Source organism: Nicotiana tabacum, chromosome 13 (genome assembly GCF_000715075.1).
Source record: "Nicotiana tabacum cultivar K326 chromosome 13, ASM71507v2, whole genome shotgun sequence".
Taxonomy (NCBI): Eukaryota; Viridiplantae; Streptophyta; class Magnoliopsida; order Solanales; family Solanaceae; genus Nicotiana; species Nicotiana tabacum.
The window spans coordinates 94,368,783-94,381,468 of record NC_134092.1 but is presented as its reverse complement, the minus strand read 5'-3'; the positions used below and the strand labels follow the sequence as shown (position 1 = coordinate 94,381,468).

The 12,686-nt window shown below is 35.2% G+C and overlaps 1 protein-coding gene and 1 non-coding gene across 2 annotated transcripts; both read left to right on the top strand.

Annotated features, from left to right (window-relative positions):
- The first annotated feature begins 2,273 nt into the window (after window positions 1–2,273).
- On the top strand, window positions 2,274–5,003 carry LOC107828759 (uncharacterized). Its single transcript, XM_016656128.2, has 2 exons — window positions 2,274–3,415; window positions 4,535–5,003. Exons 1-2 carry the CDS (start codon window positions 2,274–2,276, stop codon window positions 4,797–4,799), a joined length of 1,407 nt encoding a protein of 468 aa, XP_016511614.2. The 3' UTR covers window positions 4,800–5,003.
- Window positions 3,867–4,067, top strand: LOC142168525 (U2 spliceosomal RNA). The gene has a single exon (XR_012698380.1). It is a non-coding gene; the product is annotated as a U2 spliceosomal RNA (small nuclear RNA).
- Window positions 5,004–12,686: the final 7,683 nt, after the last annotated feature.

Sequence of the window (12,686 nt, the reverse complement as noted above, 5' to 3'; positions counted from 1 at the left end):
ACGTTAGAATTCTGAAAATAATAATAATAATACAGTATTTATGTAATTCGGACAAAAGTGCAGTATTCCTAAGACTCATATATCACTCGCTCGTTTCATTTGTTTGGTAGTGTGTCAATAAGTAAGATTATTCAACATAATGGCCGCATTTTGCCTTTTTGTTCGGCTATAATTTGTAAATGCAGAATAGCTCGCGACCCCCTGAAATTGACGAGTTTTATTCAATTTACATCTGAACTGTACATTGGCTTAATTACTCTCTGAACTTGGTAATTTGAAGTCTGGACCCCTGGACGTTGATGTGGCAAAGACGGTGAAAGCACTCTCTTTTAGGCGCACGAAAGCGGGAAACAAAAATCAAGTTCCGAGTAGGATATTTTCCAGCTATTAATTGTCATATAATCTAATACAATAATTTATTATTCTAATTTTTTTCTCCTTAATATACGTTTCATGTCAATTTATTTTAATTATGTATTTTTTCCAGGTCAATCTGCAAAACTTCATTGAAACTCCGTTATTTTAGCCAAATAAAAAAAAGATTTAGCCAAAGTAATAGAGTTCAAACAATGTATTTTCTAGAGAAGAAAAAACAATATGTGTTCTTCTTTTCATGCAACAGCTATTTACTTTTTTGGGTCAAATTTGTAAATCATTTGCTTGGAAATTCTTTATTTTTAGCCAAACTTTTTTAGCCAAAATAATGGAGTTTCAACTTGCGTATCTCTTTTTATTCTTCTTAATATGCAATGATTATTTTTTCTAATTGCGTATTTTGTATTTTTTTTTGGATAAAATATAAAAATAACTTGATTAGAATATTATTATCTTTAACCAAATAAAAATAATTGGAGCCACAATGACATTGTTCCAATTTTATTTTATTTTCATATTTGGCCAAAAATCGATGATCCAAATAATTGATGGATTTAAAAATATAGAAAATATATATTATTCAAAAAATGCCTTGTGGCCAAAATTTTCACGTGACAATGCGTATGTCATACTTTCATGGATTGTCCGTGTTCGGGGGTTAAGTCTATCAAATTGTCAAGTTCAGGAGAGACAATTAGCCCAATGTAAGATTCAAATATGCATTGAATAAAAGTCGTCAAGTTGAGCAGGGTACGAATCGATCTGCTATGTAATTGTAGTAATAGAATATTTTTGGTGATAACCCTCCCTTTATTTGAAGTACACATCCATCATTTGGTTCTATTTGTATTCTACACTCTCGCCCCCCTAATCGGTTTTTAACTTCTTTTCTTCAATTCATAAAAGAAGGCACGAAGCTAGCGTGTTTTTATAAAATTACTTATCTATGTATTCCACCCCTTCCTCTTTTGTGAAACTGCAACTATTACCAAAATATGCAATTTCCGGTTGAATTATATTACCTAATACGTACTAGCTAGCTAATCAGTTGAATTAGATCCGTTTCAATTAAAATTGGTAATTGGTTATCAATAAGCAAATTACTTTCTAAAAGGAATGCCAATAGATTACTTTAATAAGGTTACTTCTTAAACACATACTTAAGTAATTGTAAGAAATATCTAAATTAAATAAGTAAGTAATTAAGTTATCTACTTTTTAAAATCATTCAAAGAAAGTAATAAACTTATATGTAAAATTAAATTATTAGTTGTACATTTATTTTCGAAGATTTGAGAACCATAACATTCTACCACTTGATTAAAGTCACCATGCTCTAAACCTCTAAACGTTAGAATCCTGAACAAACAATGGTAATTAATATAGAAATATTTATCTAATTCTGACAAAAAAGTGTTGTATTTCTAGCAATAAAGAAGATTATTCTTGATACATACATGAAATAAGATTTTATTTAAAGAAGAAAGAGTAACAATTTTTAATCACTTAACTACAAATCTCGGAAAATGTATGCAACCTTTTATTCAATTTATTGGTGGAATTTTTTTTTTTTTTTAAAGGAATTGAAGAAGGAAAAAATGATAATTATTCAGTGTCCCAGTGATACTGATTACACAGATAGTAAGCCAGAAATAGTAAGTACGTCAAAACATTTGAACAGAAATAACCGTTAGAACCCAAAGAAAATCTAATACACAAAATCTCGTTTAAATTTTGTCTTCATACCTCTTCTCAACAATGGCGCCTCTTCGAAATGTTATTTCATCATCAATAGTCACAATAGTAACGCTTCATCTCTTTATCTATATAAACTCTGCATCCAAAATCCATTTTTCATATAAAAAAGAAAAGGGCAAAATAAAAATCAAAGATTACAAATGGATCGTCTTTCTTCTTCATTACCCCCTTTATACGATCACCTTTTTTCTCCAATCTCAGATGAAGATTTCAAACTCTTTTACTCAACTGATCGCAGACTTTACGCGAAATTGATCAACCTTTTAGGTCGTGACCCTACTGAATCCATGCAAATCATGGCATTTTTCCAATGGCTTGAAGTAGTTGGGAAGGACTGGTCCTTTATGAGGAAGATTTATGATTTTCCATTCCCGTTGTTGAACGTGGCCGCGGAGGAGGCCTTAACGTGCCTAAAATGTGTGGAGGATGACAACTTCAGTACTGAAAATGTTTCTCAGGAAATATTCTTGATTCCAAAATTGTTGAACCCCAAATTCACTCTCAAATACATTCATGAGAATCGGGCAAGCGCCATTCGTGGGGTCACGAAATTCTTTAAGACAGTTTGTCTTAGGGCTTTCGATGATATAGTGCAACATCCAAAATATTTTACTAGGGAAAATTTGGTATCACCAAATGTTTTAGAAGAAATAGGAAGTAGTAGTAGAATGGTGCCAATTATCAATCCTAGTCATGTCCCAAGTCATGTTGGTGGTGTTTTCTTAGAGTCTATGCATAGTCAAGAGAACAAGGAAAAAATGGGAATTAACAGTACAAGAATGATGCCAATTCTCAACCCTAGCCATGTCCCAAGTGGTGGTGGTATTTTTGTAGAGCCTATGCATAGTGAGAACATTGAAGAAATAGGAAGGGCTACTAATAGAATGGTTCCAATTAACCCTAGTAGCCATGTCCCAAGTGGTAGTGGTGTTGTTTTAGGTTTGCCTCTTTTAGTTCCTACTAATCAAATACAATATATGCCACAACCATTTCTTGGAGGAAACTTGAATTTGCCTAATTATGGACCTTTCTCTCATGTGAATGCTTCAAATATTGGTAGTGGAATTCATCAAATGTTGCCTAATTATCATCATGAATTTGGTGCACATGAGGAAGGCACGCCTCCGGCTATGCACAAAGATATAGCAGAATTGTTGAAGAACAGTTTGAAAATTCATGCTGAAGAAGAGAAAGAAGTCCCTCCTGATGCTAGGACTGTGTTTTTGACTTTCTCCAAAGGCTATCCAATTACAGAAACTGAAGTCGTAGAGTTCTTCACCAGGTAAAGTCTCTTTTCTTCTTTTTTTCCTCTTCTGAATAATTTCCTTTAGATTTGGTTCCCTTATTCTTTCATTTATTTATTTGGTTTATTTATTTATTTATTTATGTTTATCAACTAGTAGTATATAGATGAATCTTAATACGAAATTTTCCACCTTTTGCATCTCAATACATAAAGTGTCAATCTAGTAAAACACTAAACTTGATTGCTCTCCCTACCAGAACCGAAGAACTCATTTAATTTGGCTAGAAAAAGATGCACATATCCCTCTTTTAAGGTTAAAATCCATGAAATACACTAGAGCGCATCCTTTTAATAGGATGAGTACAACCATTCTACCGATCGAACAATCTTAAAGAGGCAAAGCAACATGGCCACATGAAGGGGTTTCTATTAAGAATTTAGCTTGTATACACTGAATTTTTACACGATTAGTGTTGATATAACATTTATACCTTCTCGGTCTTTTGGTTAAGATCAAGTGTCGTATTTGTTTTTAATTATCAGTTTAATATTTGATACGTAGGTCATCGACTCACATGATATTAACTCAATTCTTTTTGGAGGGGAAAGTCCACCACGGTACCTTGCTTTCGGGGCTTTCAAGTGTTGTCTTGGTGTTGCACTATAGCCTTGGCCCGACACACCAAAAAAAAAAAAAAAAATATATATATATATATATATATATATATATATATATATATATATGCTATAGAAGGTTACTTGTCTTAATTTTCAGGTTAATAAAAACTTTACAAAGTTAGTATGGGGTCAAATGGTTTTGTAGCCCATTACAAACTTATTTTTATTTTTATGACTCTATTTTTTTTTTAACACATGAGAGATTTGCTTTTACACATGAGAGATTTGAAAAAGACGTTTTCTTAAATTTAACATTGTAAAAAGCCATGAAGGCCCATTACTTGTTAGTTATGTATGGAAACAAAAATATTTCTTAATAGAGATATACTTGTTATTGAATGATTAGCTTACCTTTTTCTCGTTAAGTCACTTATCATCTGATCCATTTAATATATATATATATATATATATATATATATATATATATATATATATATATATATATTATGCTTTAATATACTTGGTGATGGCTGGTAGGAAATTTGGGGAGGATATTGAAGCTATTTACATGCAAGAGGTTTCAGATGATGAGCAACCACTGTACGCACGCCTTGTAACTCGCTCTCATGCTGCACTTGAGGCTATTGTAGATGGTGGAAAAGCTAAGTACAACATCAATGGGAAGCATGTTTGGGCACGAAAATATGTGAAAAAGCCAAATCCAAAGAACCAGCTTTCGCAATTTGAGCTTTATGAGGGACAAACCAGTTCACCAGTTGCATCCACTTCAGAGTTCTCTTAGATCGATGCGCAGTCTGCTTTATATGTGCTTAATTACTTGATGTGTGGGTTGTTGTTGTTTTAGTAAAAGGTGTCATGTTGTTATATTACTATTATTTTTTACTTGGATGTTTCGTGGATTTTAGTTTGATTATATATGATTTTGCTTAAACTGGATGTTTTGCTGTGTTCAAGATTTGAATAATATATAAGAACTTCTCTGTTGTTAGAAACATTGTCCTTTCATGTTAACCCAAGATTTAGTTTAATACACTTTGTAAATTACACTATCAAATCATCTTTACCTATTTTATTTAGCAGGTAACTTGCCTTATTTACAAGATATAAATCTCACTTTTTAACGAGGTTTTCTTACAAGATATTTGGTTATAGTATGACGATGTAAATATATAATTTAATCAAACTAAGAAACGTCATCAATTGTGTTTCAAACACCAAAACCGATACGAGCTTTGTAGAGCACTTAGCAGGCACTTCTGTAATGGTGGAAATTGATTCGCAATATACACCACAAATACTAAGTTTAACTCTCGCTTACAACCTATAAATGAAGTCATGTCATTTCAAAAAAATACCTGGCCACCTTTAGTTTAGCCTAAGATGGATTTGCTAGACGATTCAAGGAGGTAGCAACAAATCATTTGAGAGAGAGAGAGAGAGAGAGTCTCGCACAAATAGAAAAAAGTGCCGAAATTAGAGTGTAAACTGGAAATGGAAATTTTAAACGAGTCTTAGCTAGTCTCCGCTGATTGTTAGTTACAAGTTATACTAGACCCTATTTGACATTTGCTGGTATATAATTAGAAGGTGATTCAAAAATCTAAAATGCCCTGTGAAAAGGTGTCACCCATTCTTTTTAAGTGATACACCTACTCTTTGTGAAAAGGTGTTATCCAATCTGAAGGGTACATGAAAGGGTAAATACTTATTCCATATGTAGGAATTGATCACTTGAATTTCAACGACTCTTTATCATTTCACTTCCTTCCAAAATCTCGTGTTAGTATTTTCTTGATTCCTAAAAAAATAGTCGAGAGATTTAAGAGTTCTACTGTACTTCTATACAAACGTACATTAGAATATTTTTGAGTGGTTCGCTGTATCTTAGGAGTATTGCACCTAGGTATGTAACGACAAAAATCTACTTTGAAGTCAACACCTCGACCCATTTTTTTCACATCCAAAACTCTAGTCTTATCTTTAGTGATATGGTTGCAGCTTGTTTAAGTGTGCTTCTTATTTGTGCCCCTTCTCTAATATTATTTCAACGACATTAATGTGCCTAGTCATATTTGGATGTGTCATAATTGAAACGATTTTCATTTAATTTGAGTGTACATGATTTGAATACTCGGATATACCTTGCATAAATGGTGAACTGAGCTGAAAATGAGTGACTTCCTTTTTTGTAAGTACGCAATTTAGTGAAAAAGAGTTTCAATGTTTTAGAGACATTTTAATACTTTAGGCATAGAATAACACTTCCAAGTTCTCTGACTCAGCGTATGAAAAGTACTATATATATAAACTCAGCGTATGAAAAGTACTATCAGGTCTGACCATATATATAAACATGAGGACCTCAATTAGCTAGCTAGGGTTTATGTCACCCGGACAAGTATATTGAGGGCGTTAGGGTTCATCCAAATGTTAAGTAGGTGACCAAACTCTACACATTAGATTAGAGGGGTGTCATGAATCATCCAGTGGGGGAGACACCAGACATCACTTCGCAAAAACCAAAAAAAAAAAGAACTTTCTTATATATTTGTTTAATTAATATGGCCCAATTTCTCTTCTTTATTTTTGATTTCAGCTTTCCTTTTTTTTTTCCAGGGTCCAGAAGGCTAAAAGGTGGGGGAGAAGGAAGCCGAACCTCTAATCGACCTAGATACATAAAGAATTCTCGGTGTCTCCCAGTTCGTTAATCAATATAAGATACCCACGGGTTACTTCCTTTCTACACAGGAACGGAACGAGTTGACCAGACCATTCAACATCCGAAGGACTCTTACCGCTAGAACGTAACGACCGATGCCATCCGCTTTCGAGTGAACTGAACTCTTGGACTGGCTGAAAGGGAAAGGAAAAACTGTACAAGGTATTTTTCACTCGTTTATGGACCAGTGTCAAAGGAAAGGATTGTTGCACTCGCTTACTTGAATGAATCGACATTTGTGGATGCTTGTTCATTCGTGATTCTTCTATCTCCCACGATTCTGCTAATTTAGAAACAAAGGAGAAGGATATGGGTCGCTAGGTTAAAAAAGCGAGAACTAAAAAAATTTCCCAAGTAGGATTCAAACCTACGACTAATCGGTTAACAACCGAATCGGACGCTTAACTCCCGCCCCCAACTACGGAGTCACACTTTAACTTTCTGCCTTGACCTAGGCCTCACATCGATCGTTTTGTCCACTGAACTCATCAATCAACCTTGATCTAATGTGCACATACAATATATATATATCAATTAATTAGTACATAAAAACCCTTAGAAAACTTTGTATGTGCTAGCTAATTTGCTTAAATTGCTAGTCTCAAGCCCGGATAAAAGAGGAGAATTACAGTACACCAATAGTATATGTATGACATGCAAGTAAGAATTGAGTTATATTCCAGTAAGATTCTCAATATGTCCCTTTGAATACTCCTGGAACAAGTGTTAGAAAATACAAATACACAACAAATGAGTATGATATAATTGATACAATAATTGTACAATAATATCATATATATATATCAATACAGTTAATAAAAATTAACCAACATGAGTACACATATGTCAACGCAACACACACTAAAAATTTATCATTAACGGCAGTGAAGGAAATTAACCAACACTTCGATAAGTCCACGAGACCACAACAACATACGTTATGCTTCAAATATATTACACTGGCATATATAATGCCCCAAGTATATTACGGCAGCATAAGTATTAATTTATAACGCCTCAAAGCTCTGATACAAAGCCACACCACAATGTAAATTATATATTAAATAATTTTTATATTTTTGTAATAAAATAATATACATATAGCTGGTCAAAAGATCATTGATCTTCCAAGCACACGCTTGTCCAAACACATAGATTAGATAGACAAAATAAATTTTTAAAACTGAACTTTGAAAAGCAAATATCAAAACGTAAAGTCTTACTTATCTAGAATTCATAACTCAAGCACACTTTCCAATAAATCAAAAATATGCCTTCATATCTCCGGATAACCTCCATCTACACAAAAAAAAATATTCAGAATAGTTAAAACAATTAGGTGAACATTCTCTTAAACTCACTGTCAAAGGTTGACGCAAAAATTTAACTTTAGTCAACAGGTCAAAATTCGTAAATTATGATCATCAACGGATTCTATTCGGTGAGAGAATTTCAAATTCAAAATAAAAATTAAATCTTGGTTCAATTTACCATTTCAAATCTAAGATTTTAGCTTTGGTATCTAGGGTTTAGATACACAAACTCGTTACTTTATTTCACAAAAACATGTGAAACTCAAATAAAAATATTGAATCATTACCTTAATTATATTTTATTGAGTGGAACTCTATTTTTTTCCTCTTTTTCTCCCTCCCTTCTTTTCTTTTCATGTGTTTCCTTCTCAATCTGCATTTTCTAGCTTTCATTTTGAAGCTTAGAAAGGGTAGTCTCTAATCCCTTGAGCTCCTAGAATGGGAAAATATGCATCATGAGGAAGAAAAAATATCATAATATATTAAAAATAACAAGTGAATAGGTCTGTCTAAAGGTTTATGACCTCGACCATAAGAACTCTAGTGGTGAAATTAGGAATTGCAAAAGAGTTATTAGAGTTAAAAAAAAAAAAAGAGCGTTATAAGAAGTTACCGAAAATAAAAGAAGCCTTTGATCTGAATAGCATAAGCGATCTAAAAGGGAAGACAAGAAGGATAATAGTAAAGTATTAAAATTTGAGAGAAGCCTTACATAGCTTGTACCAATAGGTAGGGACACGAGAAATGAAAAGAAAGAAAAATATATTCAATTCAACACGACAAAGAGAAGAGGAATAAGGACTTAAACTAGGTGAAGTATATTAAAGACAATCCTTAACAAGTGTTGACAGAATATAACAATGATATTAATGAAAGATTGAAAGGCTATTTTTGATTGTGTATTTTAGATAGTTCACCTTATTACCCTAAATTCATAGCTTGATTCTAGGATGAGAATTCTATTAGAAGTTAACGTGAGTGCCGCTTGTGAGTTCGATAATTGAGTACTTTTCATTTAAACTATATTTGCATCTAATTAGTCCATTTTCCTAGATTACATGTTTGTATTTATTTTAGGGTTGGGTTTGTATACATACAGGTTTGTCTCATGGTGATCAGAATTGTTGGACTCAAAAGTAGTCCTATCATCGTATTGTACATATAGTGAATGGCCTGGCCACGAGGAAGGTTGATAGTGTTTGTGTCACGACCCCAATCCCACCAAGTCGTGTTGGCATCAAACTTAATCTGAACCAACACAAGTACAACTCAAACTAAAGATCATCTTATAAATAATAAAGTGAAAATATGAAAATCAAGCACACTCTTCCCTTAGAACTGGTGTCACCAGTCATGAGTTACTAAGAGTAGATTTACAACATTGATATGAATAAAATGCATCATATGATTGAACATATATAAACAGAAGTAAAAGATCTTAGACTACTATGAACAAATGGCAGCTATTGACTAGAACGTTGGTATATCTTCAATGCTCCCTCTCGACTTGGCAAGAACTCTGCTAGGAATGAAAATGGGGCGGGACGGGGCGGTTGCGGGGCGGGTTCAACCTAAACCCACAATGGCGCAACCCGCCCTGCCCCGCATAGTGAATATTTTTGTTTTCAACCCGCCCCGCATAAACCCGCCCCAACTCGCCCCGCATAAGTCCTTTTAATTTTTATTTTCTATTTATCTTTCATTTCTATTGATTAGTAACATATTTTAATGACCCGCTTATCTATTTTTCTTGTAACATGTTGCACCAAAAGTTATGCTATTTATAAAACAGTTTTAGGACTAAACTTTTATGATATCTATAAAATTTCACTTATCGATTAATCTATAAGGTAAAACTTTTAAAATTTGATGACTAAACTTAATGATCTACAAAATATTAGCACATACGAATGGAAAAAATATACAACATCCCAAATAGATAAACGGGAAGCTGTAGTTATAAATAAGGTATTATATTATTGAAATTTCATAATGATTTCAATAAATTATTACGTTTTGTTTTGATAAATTATGAATTAATAGAAAATATTAGTAGAATCAGACACATAATTAGGTAAATGTGTTTTGGAAAAAAACAAATAGAAAAAGCAACGATATAATTTTCCTATAGAAGATGGTTCAATATGTAGTTGAAGATTTTGATTAAACAAACGAATTGACTTTCAGTGTTAGCCTAAAGGCCCAAAACTGGATAAAGGCACTGGAGGGTAAAAGAATCCGCCCCGCCCCGCATTGAATTTATTTTTTTATATTAACCCCACCCGCAACCCGCCCCCCGCTCCACACCCGCATAGCTTCAACCCGCATCGCACCCGCATAGGTTAAAACCCGCCCCGCCCCGCACCCGCATAGCTTCAACCCGTATCGTACCCGCATAGGTTTAAACCCGCTCCGCACCCGCCCGCCCCATTGCCATTCCTAAGCTTTGCACCAATATCTATAAATAGGGTGCAAAAATGCATTATGAGTACAGTGACCCCAATACTCAGTTAGTATCCATGGCGTTTCCTCCAATGAAGTAGTGGCGAGGGTTTAGTAAAAAGGTACTCGCTTATCATCTTATATAGTTTATACACATAGCACCAATAGAGAAAATAAACAAAAGCAGCATACCAAGCTAAAAATAGTCAAAGCATATAATAGTATGGACAGATAACGCATATAAGATGATGCACCATATCTCACTGTTTACCCTCAAAAATGGATAACAATTAAATTTATATGTGGTTTTAAGGATATGTGGATTAATTCAATACGGGTGATTAATGATGTTAGATTAAGCAAATAAAAGATGTAATAAATGTCCAAACCAATGATAAGGGTGATTTCGAGTTAGGTTGATGGCTCGATGAGGAACCTGCACTCGATTCCAAGCTTGTACTTATGAATAACTTGAGAACAAAAATAAGAACTTTGAACAACAAAGAGAATAGAAATAAATTGCCTTGATATGTGTGTTTCAATGTATCCCATAATAATAAGCTTCCCCCTTTATATAGTAGGGGAGTTTTACCCTAAGTACAATTCTAAGAAAGGTAAAAATCTTCTGTTTCGCTAATCACTGATTTTCTGCTGATACGGGCAGAGATTCAAGTCGTGATATCCGGTTGGGCACGGACATCACAGCCCTTTGTTAGTCGTGTGCAGTTGTTTGGTGATGCTCTCCGAAGTCTTGATCCTCGAACCGGACAGGAGGACATGGCCCCGATACCCCCAAGGGCAGGAATTTTTCTCGAGCCCCAATACGAGGGGCGCCTCACTTTGACTTCGATTCATTACAGTCACGTTCCTACTCCATTTGACTTATCGGAAAATCGAGGTGTTCAGTGGGCCCGGTTTTACCCGTATATAGATAGTCCCCTCATTTTTCAGAGAGTAGGCTTGCCGAAATGATGGGAAATGACAAATGACTCAGGTTCCTTCCTTCGTACGTTATGACGAGGGAGCCGAAACGTCCCATAATTCGTGTCGTTCTGACTTCGAACACATGTTGCTCACCCGCAGGTCGCCTCCGAATGCGAAGCGTCAGCTTTTTTCCTATAAAAACTTCCTCTTTTGTCCTTTTTCTACTTTTCGACGAAACCACTACTTTCGAGCTTTCCAGCCATTATCAAACCTTCATATCTTCATCCTTGTTCTTCAATTTCCATAGCAATCTCCAGATTTCTGTCCAGATTTACTTCAAATCTTCATACTCTATTCTTCATCTTCAAAACCCGTTTTTCCAAAACTTTGCATTCTTTTCTCAAATTTTCAAACACTCCATCAGATGACAATGGCCAAAACAACGAAAACCCTTCCTCAACAAGTTGACTCTTCATCTTCTCAACCGGCCGCTGGTACTGAAGCGGATGCCCCTGAGGTGGTTTCCCTCGAAACGGCTTCCCCCGTGGTGGCTGCTAATGGACCGGCCACTGAGCTTCCCTAGTTGGCGTTTATTCCTGGGGGCTGCTCAATTGAGATGACTTTAAAGTCAAGAAGCCCTCACGCAAACAGGACCGAGGTGAAGGAGTCTCAAGGTACATATATTCTGTGACTGAAGATGTTCTTCCCATAGTCCGTAAGGACTGCAATTGGGAAGGCAAGAACGTAGTAGTCCCCGGGCCCGAAGACACTGTCACCACCCACGTAGAGGGGTACTTAAGTGTTTACACTTATACCTTCACACTGGGCCCAATAGACTCGATTGTTCTAGACTTTTGCAAGAGGTATGAGGTATGCCTCGGGCAAATCCACCCATCGTTATGGAGGATTGTGACCTTCCTCCGCTACTTTGTGAACAAGACCTAATCTCGTTGGTTCACGATCGATCACATGCTTCGATTATACAATCCCCGGATGTTCCGAGGGGGGCTGATCAAGCTTACTCGCCGGGCCAGCAAAGCCTCTTTTTCGAGTATCGACGAAGACAGAGACCGGGGCTAGCAAGGTCACTTTGTCTGAGTGAAGACCGAGGATTTGATCCCTCCGGAATACATGTCATTCCCTGAGAAGTGAAATGTATCTCGTAAGTGCAACTCCCTCTCTCAACATCATAAATTCCTCCTCTTCCATTTCTATCTTCCCATTCATGCTTGTGGTTATGCAGTTGTCGCCCGGGTTCCGAATGCGGACA

Excerpts from the sequence above, each read along its gene's own strand:
- LOC107828759 (XM_016656128.2), top strand. The coding sequence starts at position 2,274 with ATGGATCGTCTTTCTTCTTCATTACCCCCTTTATACGATCACCTTTTT. Across the intron at positions 3,416-4,534 it reads GTCGTAGAGTTCTTCACCAG|GAAATTTGGGGAGGATATTG; the intron begins GTAAAGTCTCTT and ends GATGGCTGGTAG.